This window comes from Giraffa tippelskirchi, chromosome 5, assembly GCF_054371585.1.
Source record: "Giraffa tippelskirchi isolate mGirTip1 chromosome 5, T2T-mGirTip1v1.2.pri, whole genome shotgun sequence".
NCBI classification, from domain to species: Eukaryota; Metazoa; Chordata; class Mammalia; order Artiodactyla; family Giraffidae; genus Giraffa; species Giraffa tippelskirchi.
In genome coordinates, this window is record NC_137279.1 from 11,602,979 (window position 1) to 11,617,258 (window position 14,280).

Consider the following 14,280-nt stretch of genomic DNA (forward strand, 5'->3'; position numbering starts at 1 on the left):
AACATCATTGAAGGTTGAACAGCAGGTTGAGGAATATGGATAGAGGATTTATAATATTTATTATGCAAGTCACATGGTTAATAAGAAGCATTTTTATTCAGCAGACAAATACTACTTTGTTTTAAGACTAAGAAAGATAGGTCTCCCTAGAAAATAGAAGGAGGTTGCATGTGTCTCTCTGCTATTCTATGGCACATCAATGCACAGCTCTTCATTTAATCAGGTACCAACCAAAGGACCTGTCTTCACTGGGAAGCCTCAGATTCCTGCATCTAGAATTGATCCTTCCATACTCCAGCCCTCGTATTTCCCATAGCACACTTCACCTCGCTTGAGCATATAACACATCCTGCCAGGTATTAAGCGATGGCCCCCTCGCAGGTACCTGTCCTGAGGGCAGAGACTCTGTCTTAATTTGTAGCTGCATCTTTCATAATGCCCATTCCAACATCTTGTACATTGCAGACTTTAATAAACATTTCTTAAAGGTAATTTTACTCATAAAGACGTTCCCATATAGCAGTGAAACTTACAACAAAACATCAAAAATCGTTACATGAATTTTTTTGGTTCATTAGCTCCTCGGAACTTTGCAAAGATATTTTTGATTATTGAGGTGTGATGGAAACTTGGAGCGATTGTGTCTTTGGGGAGCTTGTAAAAAGGGTTTTCCTTATGAGCGAATGCTTAAACAACCATAGGGACACTGGAAAGTTCAAAAAGTAAACTTCTTGAAGGAAAAAGATTATCAGTTTTTAGGTTTTGTGCTTCTGACTTCTATTTATAATATCATTTTATTGAAATAAAACTATCTAACTTCATAGCTCGAAGGGCAAGTGTGGTTCCTGCCCTAATGAGATGTACACACAGTCTCATGAGACAGAAGTCCCACCAAGGCAGAAGTCCTGAGCTGCTTGAGCATCTGTCTGGACCGTAAGATAACTAACTAAACCTGTCCTTCAGGAAATGAAGAGGGAAAACCGCCTCCTCGAGAGTCAGTCTGAGCAAAGGGCCAGAGAAGTCTGCCACCTGGAGGAAGAACTGAAGAAGGCCAAGCAGTGTTTGAGTCAGAGCCAGAATTTTGCAGAAGAAATGAGGGGTGAGTGGTGTTGTAGAGCTCTTTCTCCAGGCTAATGTTCCCTTGAGGGAGGGTGGATGTCATTAGAAACTTCTCTGAATTTTTCCATATCTTCTCCCAGAGAGATGTCAGCAGCTGATGTGGAAAAAGTGTTCACTTTTCCACTTTTTAGTTTCCAGACTGATAGTTGGACTTTTTTCTATTGGACACACTGAGTCCCCAAATGCCTGGTTTTCAGCACTTTGAAACCAGAAGGGTAAATATTTTCCACACAAAAGTGAATCGTTGGTGCTGTCTCTTCCCCAGCGTGCTAGTTTGTGTCTCAAGTGTGTTTGTTAGTTATATGCAGACGGCTCATCTTCTCACCCATTACCGTTTCCCTTATAATGGAAAATTCTATATTAAATGCATGTTTTCCCAGCCCTTAGTGACCATTGTTTTTGGATGGCTTGCTTGACTGACTGATTTTATTTCCTTACTTTCTATATAGCTACAGAATGATGCTATGTGCACCAAATGATTCCACTGTTTGTTTCACATTTATTTGTATGTGCCATGTGTCTTTATTTAGATTTATTTTCTCCCCTGGGGTGTTTGCATGTCTTGGATTTCTTTTAACCTGAGCACTTCTCTCTTTACTTTTTTAAATTCTAACCTCCCCATACAGCTTTCAGTTTTCCACAGCAGGAGGTAGAAATATCAATCTTCAGATTTTTTGAAAGAAAACTATAGGAAAAGAGGGTTTTTTTTCAGCATTGGTCACCAGTGTCATTGCTTGAGGTGCTCACAAGCAAATAGCCCCTATGGCGCTGTCTCCAGCAAGCCATCCACTCTCGGTAGGGAGACGGAGATGAGCGGGCTAGAAAGAGGAATTGCTGTCCAGTTGATATAACACTTGAGTTTATAATACATGCTACCTTTTTCATCTACTACTGAGATTCTGTAAGACTTCCCATTGTCTAATGAAAGCAGTGTGATTATTCTCAACTGGGAGGGGCCCGTGGGCAGAGGGGAGTTTTTAGGCAGAGAACAGGCGGTGATGGAGTCTATGACATCTTCCTGGTGATTCTCATCTTCACAGGTACCACCCTGACTCTGAGGGGCTGGGATGTAGGGCTGTTGTTCCTCACTGACATTCCTATGTACTCCTCTAGAGTTACTGATATATAGACCATATATACTTTGGGGAAAAAAAAAAAGTATATTTTTTAATTGAAGTATAGTTGGTTTACAATGTTGTGTTAGTTTTAGTTGTACAGCAGAGTGATTCAGTTATACATATACACACACACACACACACACACACATATCTGTTTTCAAATGCTTTTCCCTTATAGGTTATCACAGACTAGTTGAGTATAATTCCCTATAGCACCACATACTCTTGTACTTAAGCCTGATCCTGTGGATTTTTGGCTAAAATGGTGAAGAAGTTATTAAATTTCCTGAGATATCAGGGATATTGCGTAGTGATGTGGGATATTTCCATTTTAGTGCTGCTCTTGTCACACTTTTCTCTCCTTGAATAGCTATTTCCAAAGGGCAAAAATATGCATATACATAAGCATATACAAGGTAAAAGAATAAAAGAAATTTTCAAGTGCTTAGGAAAATAACCCCTTGGTATTTTATACAATAGCACTTTGTTATGCTGCTTAGAAAGAAGATAAACAAATGTATTGCCATCCTGAAAGGGACCATTTTCTCATTTTCTTTATATGAGCTTAGATAATTATCAGCTGGTTTGCTTTCAAGGAGGTATGCAGGCAGTAATGCCAATTTTTACATGACTTAAGCTGTTTTTTTTTTTTTTTTTTAGAGTTTAGAATTCTTGTAGAATAAATATTTATTAAAGCCATGACAACTTAAAAATATATTTTTTCTGTTTCAATAGCTAAGAATACCTCTCAGGAAACCATGTTAAGAGATCTTCAAGAAAAGATAAATCAGCAAGCGAATTCCTTGACTTTAGAGAAACTGAAGCTTGCCTTGGCTGACCTGGAAAAGCAGCGAGATTGTTCTCAAGACCTTTTGAAGAAAAGGGAACATCACATTGAACAACTGAACGAAAAGTTAAGCAAAACAGAGAGAGAATCCGAAGCATTGTTGAGTGCTTTGGAATTAAAGAAGAAAGAATATGAAGAATTGAAAGAAGAGAAAACTCTGTTTTCTCGCTGGAAAAGTGAAAATGAACAACTTTTGAATCAGATGGAATCAGAAAAGGAAAGCTTGCAGAGTAAAGTTAATCACTTGGAAACTTGTCTTAAGACACAACAAATAAAAAGTCATGAATATAATGAGAGGGTAAGAATACTGGAGATGGAAAGAGAAAATCTAAATGTGGAGATCAGGAACCTTCAAAATGTGATAGACAGCAAGACCGTGGAGGCAGAGACACAGAAACGAGCTTATGGAGAACTGCAACAGAAAGCTGAATTCTCAGATCAGAAACACGAGAAGGAGATAGAAAATATGTGTTTGAAAATCTCTCACCTCACTGGGCAAGTGGAAGACCTAGAACATAAGCTTCAGTTACTGTCAAGTGAAATCGTGGACAAAGATCAGCGTTACCAAGACTTGCATGCTGAATCTGAGAGCCTCAGGGATCTGCTAAAATCCAGAGATTCCTCTCTGGTAACAAGTGAGCCTCATCAGAGAAGTCGTTTGGCTTTTGAACAGCAGCCTGCACTGAACAATTCCTTTGCGAATATAATTGGAGAGCAAGAAAGCATGCTTTCAGAAAGGAGCAGATGCCATGTAACCACAGACCAAAGTCCAAAAAGTTCATCCATGTTGCAAAATAGAGTTGTTTCTCTTGAATTTTCCTTAGAGTCGCAAAAGCAGATTAACTCAGATCTGCAGAAACAGTGTGAAGAGTTGGTGCAAATCAAAGGAGAAATTGAAGAAAACCTCATGAAAGCAGAACAGATGCATCAAAGTTTTGTGGCTGAAACAAGTCAACGCATTAGTAAGTTACAAGAAGACACTTGTGTTCATCAGAATGTTGTTGCTGAAACTTTAGCTGCCCTGGAGAGCAAGGAGAGAGAGTTGCAACTTTTGAATGAAAAATTAGAAACTGAGCAGGCAGAGGTTGGAGAGTTCAAGAAGAAGAACCATTCGCTTCAGGAATCTCTCAAGGAGCTACAGGTTCTGTCTGAAACCCTGAGCGTGGAGAAAAGGGAACTGAATTCCATCATTTCTCTAAATAAAAAGGACATTGAAGGGTTGACCCAAGAGAATGGGACTCTCAAGGAAATTAATGCCACCTTAACTCAAGAGAAGGTGAACTTGCTCCAAAAAACCGAGAGTTTTTCAAACTGTATAGATGAGAGAGACAAAAGCATTTCAGAGTTATCTAATCAGTACAAACAAGAAAGACTTACTTTACTACAAAGATGCGAAGAAACAGGAAATGCATTTCAGGATCTTAGTGAAAAATACAAAGCAGCTCAGGAAAAGAACTCTAAATTAGAATGCCTGCTGAGTGAGTGCACGAGTGTTTGTGAAGACAGAAAAAATGAATTGGGACAGCTAAAGGAAACATTTGCAAGGGAACACCAGGCATTTGTATCACAGTTAGCATTAGCTGAAGAAAGAAACCAGAATTTAATTCTGGAGTTGGAGACAGTGCAGCAAGCCCTGCGATCTGAGATTACAGATATCCAAAACAGTTCCAAGAGGGAGACTGATGGTTTAAAGCAAGAAATCATGAATTTAAAGGAAGAACAAAATAAGGTGCAACAGGAAGTTAATGCCTTATTACAAGAGAATGAGCACCTGATGGAATTAATGAAGACGAAACATGAGCATCAATGTCTAGAACTGGAACCAATTCAAGACTATGAGGAAGAAGGAGAGAGGGAGATAAATACATGTCATGTTCAACTTCCGATGGCTCTTGATGTTAAAGACACTTCTCTAGACACTTATAATGCACAACTGGTGCAAGTAGACTCTAGAGCCAGAAACATGGAATTAAAACTTCAGAAAAGTGAGAAGGAAGAGTGTCTACAGCACGAATTACAAACTAGAGAATTAGAAACTGAAGATTTGCAACAAGATACTCAGTCACAAGATATTAGTGGCCTTGGAGACTCTGAAATAGATCTGGAAGAAAAATATATTTCAGTGCTTCAGGAGTTGTCAACAAGTCAGCAGGACAATGCCCACCTGCAATGCTCTCTACAGACAGCCATGAACAAGCTGAATGAGTTAGAGAAAATGTGTGAAGCCCTGCAGGTTGAAAAGTCTGAACTCATATCTGAGCTGAATGACTCAAGATCAGAATGTGTCACAGCAACTAGTAAAATGGCAGAAGAGGTAGGGAAACTAGTAAATGAAGTTAAAACATTAAATGACGAAAATGGACTTCTCCAAGGCGAGTTAGTGGAAGAAACGCCAGAAGGTGAATTTGGTGAACAAGATGAGCAGACATCGGCGAACTTAAATCCTTTGGATGACAGTAATTTCTATGAGCATTTGACTCTGTCAAACAAAGAGGTTCAAATGCACTTTGCTGAATTACAGGAGAAATTTTCATCTTTACAGAGTGAACACAAAATTTTACATGATCAGCACTGTCTGATGAGCTCTAAGATGTCAGAGCTGCAGTCCTACGTTGACACATTAAAGGCTGAAAATTCAGTCTTGTCGATGAGTCTGAGAAGCTCTCAAGGTGACTTGGTAAAGGAGGTGACGCCAGGACCCGGGGAGGAGCATTTACTGTCCTTGTCATTCTCTTGTGTGACTGACAGCCCTGGTAACACAAGTTTGGGAGAAGCCTCTTTTTACAAAGATCTTTTAGAGCACACGACAGAAACGTCCCTCTTGAATAATTTAGAAGGAACTGTTTCGGCAAACCAGTCCAATGTAGAGGAAGTCTCTTGCAGTAGTCTGGAAGAGGAGAATCAGACAAAGAAAGAAATCCCCTCTGCCTTACTGAGGAGCACTCAAGAACTTGAGACCCTCTGTCAGACGTACCTGCAGTCCCTCAAGCAGCTGGAAGAGAAAATTGAAAGTCAAGGGATTATGAAAAACAAGGAAATCGAAGAGCTCAAGGAGTTACTGAGTTCTTCAAGGGGGGAGCTCGACTACCTCAGGAAGCAGTATCTGTCCGAAAATGAACAGTGGCAGCAGAAGCTGACAGACGTGACAGCGGAGATGGAGTCCAAGTTGGCAGCTGAGAAGATACACACAGAGCGCCTTACGCTTGAGCTGGAAGTGGCGCGGCTCCAGCTGCAGGGTCTGGACTTGAGCTCTCGGTCTCTGCTTGGCACCGACCCAGAAGATGTGAGTACACGGAACTGACTTGCTGTTTCTCTAATTGAATGTCTCGTAGGCATGCAATGTTGAAATTGACATTAAATCCAAATTAAATTATCTTTAGGGTTTAAGGAAATAAGAGCAAAATATACCAAAGTTTTGGGAAAAAAAAGCCAGAACTTTAGGAAAGTGTGTCAGCTTTATTTGGGGGGTAATTTCTATCATGATCATCTTTAAACACTATTATGTTGGACATTACTAACAGATGTTTTTTAAAGTCTCCTAGAGAAAACCATGTTATAGAGTCAGAATATCTTCTTGAGGATGTCTGTATATTTTCCCTTTATGAGTTAATAAAGCACATTGAATCTCAAACTGGACCTTAGGAATGGTAAGGTGATCGGAATTTTTACTTCTCTTACCCTTTTCAGATTGTTTTTAATGTTACAGAGTTATAGTCATGAAACTAAATATTAGTGTTTATTATGTAATTCTGAATACTTTTCTAATAATTTGCTTGGGTACAAATCTATGATTTGATATCAGTTATTCTAAGAGACACTTTTTTCTTTATTGAATAAAAAGTTGTTTAGTTACTTATACCTTTGTCTTTTCTAGTCTACCAGTTAAACTAATAACGGTGTACAGTCAATGAGTCTCACTTAATTCCCTCCCTCTACCTCTGTAAGGTGGTAGAAGGCAGATGGAGAGGTGACAGCAATTGGGGTCAAAGTAGCAGATCCCCACTTTACAGATAAGAGAAGGGGAGGTTCAAACATGTGATTTATCCAAGAATATAGGCCGCTTATATTAAGTGATTAAGTCCTTGACCTGGGAATCTGGTCATGAAGCCTTACTGCCTTCTCTTACCGAAGAGTGTCATAAATGCTGAAGATGGAAGCTGACCATTTTATTATGGAATTTGTTAGCCTCTTATCTGATAATCCCAAAGAAAATTTCAAATTTGGCTACTTAGACTATTCCTAACAAGAAAAAGAATTTTGAAATGTAACTACATCACAATTTAGATGATCACATAACTGACCTGAAGGGTTTGTCTTCTTGATAAATACCCAGGACCTTGCACATGGAGAACACTTCCTGAATGTTTGTTTAATTGTGTTGACTATTTGGATGGAGAGAGGTGAATCTGGTAGGCAGTATGCCATTTGAAGAGATGTGTTTAGCAGAGACAAGTATCTAGTTTCCAAAAAATAATAAGCCTATTTATTCTGATTCTTCTTGAAAAGTAAGATGGATTCTTATTATATTTTGCAACTACAGGCTCTTCCAGGTGGAAATGATAGCTGTGACATAAGAGAATCAGAAGAATATACTTCAGAAACTAAAGAGAAGGCCCCAAAGCATGAGATTCATCAGATTTGTGAAAAAGATGTTGAGCAGGACCTCAATCTAGAGATGGAGAAAATAACAAAGACTAGTGCAACCAAACTTACAGAAGAATGGTCCAGAGAGCAGTGCTCAGAAACCCATCATGAGACCCCAGTGGAAGATACAGCCCAGGGCTGTTCAGAGTGCATTTCTGAACTGTCCCCTTCTGGTCCTAATGCTTCAGTGCCTAGGGATTTTCTGGAGAATCAGGTAACCATTCAGAGTCTCAAGCTGAAGATAAAAGAGACATCAAATGAGAATTTGAGATTACTTCATGGCATAGAGGAACGTGACCAAAAAGTTGAAAACTTGCTAAATGAAATCAAAGAGTTAGACTCAAAATTCCATTTACTGGAAGTACAACTAACTACCAAGATTGAAGCATGTGTGGCATTGGAAAAAACAGTTGAGGAACTTAAGAAAGAAAAATTAGATTTAAATGAAAAATTGGAATCCTTTTCTTGTCATAACCAGAGAGAAGAAAGTTCAGGAGGTCTCACTTCTAACTTAGAAATGGGCACAAGCAAATTGCCACATGAAGGTACTGAAGATGATGTAGCCAGGGTGACTGACAACTGGAGAGAGAAATGTCTCCAGGTGGAAAATGAGCTACACAGGATTCAATCTGAGAAAGATAGCATGCAGCATCATGCCCTCTCTGCGGAAGCCAGCTTAGAGGCAGTTCAAACAGAGAAACTGTATTTAGAAAAAGACAATGAAAATAAACAAAAAGTTATAACCTGTCTTGAGGAAGGACTCTCAGTAGTCACAAGTGAGAGAGATCAGCTTCGTGGAGAGTTAGATACTTTGTCAAAAGAAAATCAAGAGCTAGATCAGATGTCTGAAAAGATGAAGGAGAAAATACGAGAGCTTGAATCTCATCAAAGTGAGTGTCTGCATCTCCAAGAGCAGCTTCAGAGTTTGGAAGAGGACTCACAGGCACTGTCTTTGGTAAGAAGGGAGCTGGAAAACAAAATTGAACAACTGAATAAAGAGAAAGACTCACTTGTATGGGAATCCGAAAGCCTGCAGGCCAAACTGAGCGAATCGGAGCATGAAAAGCTGACCGTCACCAAGGCCTTGGAGGCTGCACTGATGGAGAAAGGTGAGGTCGCAGTGAGGCTGAGCTCCACACAAGAGGAAGTGCACCAGTTGAGAAAAGGCATTGAGAAACTCAGGGTCCGCATTGAGGCTGATGAAAAGAAGCAGCTCCATGTCTCAGAAAAACTGAAAGAAAGTGAGCGGAGGAATGACTCACTTCAGGACAAGGTTGAGACCCTTGAAAGGGAGTTGCAGATGGCAGAAGAAAACCAAGAGCTGGTGATTCTTGATGCTGAGAATTGCAAAGCAGAGGTGGAGACCCTAAAAACACAAACAGAGTTGATGACTGAACGCCTGAAAGATTTAGAAGTAGACCTTGTCACAATACGGTCTGAAAAAGAAAATCTTTTGCAACAGCTACAAGAAAAACAAGGTCAGGTGTCTGAATTAGATACGCTACTCTCCTCGCTGAAAAACCTATTAGAAGAAAAGGAGCAAGAGAAAATACGGACGAAAGAAGAATCTAAAGGTGCAATGGAGATGCTGCAAACACAATTGAGAGAGCTAAGTGAGGAAGTAGCAGCCTTATGTGATGACCAGGAGACCTGGAAGATCAAAGAACAGAGTTTGGACTCTCCTGCTCAGGAAGTACAACAGCTGAGAGATAACATTGAAAAGCTGAAAGTCCACTTGGACACTGATAAAAAGCAGCAGCTCCATATCTTAGAAAAACTCAAGGAAAGTGAGCATCAGGCAGATTTGCTTAAGGATACAGTTGAGACCCTTGAAAGAGAACTCGAGCTATCAGGAGAAAACCAAGAGCATGTGACTCTTGAGGCTGAGAAGTCCAAAGCAGAAGTAGAGACCCTGAAAGCAGCAATGGAGGAGATGGACCAAAATCTAAGAGGTTTGGAATTAGATCTTATCAATATAAGATCAGAAAAAGAAGATCTGACTAAAGAATTACAGAAAGAGCAGAGTCGAGTGTCTGAATTAGAAACATTAAATTCTTCATTTGAAAACCTATTGCGAGAAAAAGAGCAAGAGAAAGTACAGATGAAGGAAGAATCTAAAGCTGCAGTGGAGATGCTGCAAACACAATTAGAAGAGCTAAACGAGAAAGTGGCAGCCTTGGGTAATGACCAAGAGACCTGGAAGGTCAAAGAACAGAGCCTGAGTAGTCAAGTAGATTCCCTTGAACATGAGAAGGCTCAGTTGCTGCAGGGCCTTGATGATGCCAAAAGTAATTACATGATTTTGCAGTCTTCTGTGAATGACCTCATTCAAGAAGTTGAAGATGGCAAACAGAAACTAGAGAAAAAGGATGAAGAAATCAGTATACTAAAAAGTCAGACTCAAGACCAAGAGCAGCTTGTCTCTAAACTGTCCCAGATGGAAGGAGAACAGCAACTTTGGAAGAAGCAAAAGGCAGACCTGGAAAATCTGATGGTGGAATTGGAGCAGAAGATTCAGGTGCTGCAGTCCAAAAATGATGCTTTGCAGGACACCTTAGAAGCTCTGCAGAATTCTTCCAGGAATCTGGAGAAAGAGCTTGAGGTGACAAAATTGGAAAAAATGTCCTTTGTTGAAAAAGTAAGTGGCTTTATGTCTTTTCATTTGAATTTGTTGTCATGAGGAGGGGCAACCACTGTGTGAATTCTGTTTCCTTCTGGACAGTGTTTGCTGTATTGGATCAAACTTTGAAAAGGCTTTAAGTTTGGCGGTCTTGAACTGTGGGGGACATTGACTTGGCTCCAATAGTGAGTGATTCTTAGCTTTGGCACATACTTCCATGGGGTGCTTCCATGGATTGGCCCAGTTTTCACTGTGACACCTGGGTAGGGAAGAAGCTTTGGGTTGTGCATGGTTCATTTCTTGTAGTACATCAGAATAGTAGCCCCCATAACCATACCTAGTTGAGTACCACTGCTGTAGGAGAGTATAACACATATTAGTCAGAATCAGTTAAGAGATTCTGCCTTTGCCCTGCCATTTTTGCCTTTAGGAGAAGGACCTGTTAAAGATACTGATATAATTATAACCAACAGAACCCTCATGGCTCCCAGGGCATGTCCCTCCTAGGGATTTTGTGCTTTCAGCCCCCTTCTCTTTGGGCAGTCTCCTGTTTTGTTAGCTGATGATGAAAGGGAAGATCTGCCATCAAGAAGCTCAATTATTAAAGAAAAATTAAAAATTTTCCCTATACTTACTGATCTAGGAAAGTGATTCCTTCAAATTAAGTTTTTATTGGACAAGTAGATTGTCCAGAAAATACAGCCAATCATATCTCAATATTTTCCAAGAATTTCAAGTTTTTGCATAGCTTGAAGTGACAGCAGTTACGATAGAGACGATTAGACAAACTTTACCAGGCTATTTCAGTCTGGTGTAGGGATAGATGCATACAATCCTGCTTTAACTGGTTTTAACAAACCATCATCCTGTTTCTTGTATTTTAGCATGGCTCTGGAGAATACATAAGAGATCCAAGGGCTGATAGATTAAGTCACTGCCTCGTAAACACTCTCTGATGTTTAATTCAAATCATTACCTCTATGAAGGATTTTAAGATTTGATAATATTATCTTTCTTTGTCATTCCTTTCCTTATTGCTGTCTTTTGTTAAATCTTGCACAGAAGAAAAGGTAAGCTTATAAGTCGGTTTTGAGAATATTAGCTGAGTGGATTAGTAACGGGAGGATTAGCTGGGTTTTATTTTATTATTGGAGTGATGTGAATGTCACGAATATGCTGTACCACAGTGATTAATTTGATCAAACAGACAACCATAAGCAGATCCTAATGAAAGATGAAATTTCAGGTAAACACAATGACTGTGAAGGAAACTGAGCTTCAGAAGGAAATACATGCAATGATACAAAAAACGGCAGAACTGAAAGAAGAATTTAGTGGGGAGAAAAACAGGCTAACGGAAGAATTAAATTTAATGTTGGAAGAAATAAAGAGCAGCAAAGTAAGTTTCTCTATGACAGATTGATTGCACTCTAATAATTTTTGTGCACTCTCTCCTTGTTTGTTTTTGTAAGACCTTCTGTAATGTATCAAACTTTTTTTGACTTTTGAAAAGAATAACCCAAAGCTATGTAGTGGTCAGACCTGCAGTAATCTCCGTCATCCAGCACTGTCATGAGCCCTGACGGAGTCCACAGAGGCCCCCAAACACATCAAAATACCTGTCAAGGAGCCCAGATATGTTTTTCATAGAAGACAGCCCTTCTAACTATATTAACTCATACCAGGAATGGATTGCGTGCAGCTTTCAATAGGCTGTTTTCCTGGCCTGCCCCAGATTACAAGCCAGAGTGTTGCTAGAGACAGATGCACTGATCTTGCAAAGAACTAACAAAGTAACAGAGTCACAGTAAAATGTAAGGTTGGAGCAGTCTTGGGGTGCTATTTTAGGGCGGGTGGTGGCAGAACTATAGCATTCGGGCTGCCACTCCCACTGCTGGTCCCGTAATAGACATTGCTGATTCACGTGCTTTCTCCTGAATCTCTTAACAACGAGACTTAGGTAGCAGCTACCATGCAGCCAGCTGGTAAAATTCCTATATCCAGTTAGTCTGTGTGCAGCTTCGTCCCCAAGTAGTTCTTAGAAAAGAATAGCAAGATATAATTGTGATTATGACCCAGAATAATCACATAAAGTTGCAATGATATTTGTAATAACCTGTATAAGAAATGGGGGAAATTTGTGTTTTTTTTTTTTTTTTTAATAAGGTAGGTTTTTAAAAAATTATTAATGTTATGTGTTTGCTGTGTCTTTGCTGCTGCCTATGGACTTCCTCTGGTTACGGAGAGTGGGGGCTAGTCTGTAGTTGCAGTGCTCACGCTTCTCGCTGCCGTGACTTCTCTTGTTGTGGAGCACGGGCTCTAGAGTCCAAGCTCAGCAGTTACGGCACGTGGGCTTAGTTGCTGTGCGGCTTATAGGATCTTCCTGGGCCAGGGATGGAACCCATGGTCCCTGCATTGCAAGGTGGATTCTTAACCACTGAACCACCAGGGAAGCCCTGTACTTTTCTTTAAATATGGTATTTAATAAAAATGGAAAAGCTTTGGCGTTTAATCTCAGCAATTGGTTCATGGGATTTGTGGCAATGCTGTGTGGAAGGGGTTCCTATGAATGATATCGGAGTCTTGCACCTGCTGAAATCTGCTTGGGACTGAGCAGTTTGAGAGTATCCCTAGTATATTGTTACTTGCATTTCATTTATAGGCTCTACTAAAAAAAAAAAAAGCTAAGTGTTCAGCCTGAAGGCCGTACGTTTGAGTGTGTTGGTCTGCAATGGCTTTATTCATTCTGTAAACACTACTAAAATCAAAGGATAGAACGGTGAACCATAGCTATCCAGTGGTTCCTGCACTCACAGAGCTTACCATCTTGACACAGTAAATCACTTCATGCATGCGCGCATGCATGCTAAGTTGCTTCAGTCGTGTCCGACTCTGTGCGACCCTATGGACAGCAGCCCACCAGGCTCCTCTGTCCACGGGATTCTCTAGGCAAGAGTACTGGAGTGGGTTGCCATTTCCTTCTCCAAAATCACTCTACAGGAAATGTATAAAATAAATAAACTCTTTAAGTGCTATAAGACTTCCCTGGTGGTCCAGTGGTTAAGAATCTGCCTGCCAGTGCAGGGGACACCAGTTTGACCCCTAGTCCAGCAAGATTCCACAGACTGTGAAGCAGCTAAGCCCGTGTGCACAACTTCTGAGCCTGTGCTCTGCCATAGGAGATACCGCTGCAGTGAGAAGTCCGGGCACCAGAACTAGAGAATAGCCCCCACTTGCTGCAACTAGAGAAAGCCCATGTGCAGCAATGAAGACCCAGTGTTGCCAAATAAATAAATTAATATTTTTTTAAAAAAACAACTGTTAAGCGTGATAAAGGAAACAAGATTCTTCCCTGCAGAATGTTTGGGAAGTTGGGTATAGGAGTAGGGAACAACCTAATTTAGACAAGGTGGTCTGAGAATGCCACCTGCAAGGCAAGAAGTCAGCCATGTGAAGAGCAAGACCAAGAAAGGAGCCTTCTAGGACTAGAGAGCAGTGTGATAAAACTCTGAAATCAGGGACTTCCGTGGTGGTCCAGTGACGAAGACTCCGTGCTCCCAATGCTGGGGGCCTGGGTGCAATCCCTGGTCAGGGAATTAGGTCCCATATGCCGCGACTAAGAGTTCACATGCCTCAACTAAAGATCCCGCATGCCGCGATGAAGATTGGAGATCCTGTGTGCTGCAAAGACGTGGAGCAGCCAAAAAGGGGGGAAAAAACAAAACTCTGAAATTATAAGTACCTATGGACATTTTTTAAATTGAAAGGAAGCCATTGTGGCTGGAGTCAGAGGGAAAATAATATGAAAGAAGGTTGGAGCAGTAGGAAGACATGGTAAAGAACTTGAGTACAATCTAAAATGACACAAAATACAGGAGGTTGGTGATTGAAGGGAAGGTTTAGGATAGATACATGAATTTGGCTAGTTCACA

General features: G+C 40.4%; 1 protein-coding gene across 1 annotated transcript in view; it reads left to right on the top strand.

Moving 5' to 3' along the window:
• Positions 1–14,280, top strand: part of CENPF (centromere protein F) — a 60,412-nt gene that overhangs the window by 29,436 nt on the left and 16,696 nt on the right. The window contains exons 11-14 of the mRNA XM_081491317.1: positions 964–1,099; positions 2,973–6,367; positions 7,625–10,366; positions 11,595–11,747. Of these exons, the coding sequence (XP_081347443.1) occupies positions 964–1,099; positions 2,973–6,367; positions 7,625–10,366; positions 11,595–11,747 (6,426 nt within the window). The remainder of the gene's footprint in view (positions 1–963; positions 1,100–2,972; positions 6,368–7,624; positions 10,367–11,594; positions 11,748–14,280) is intronic.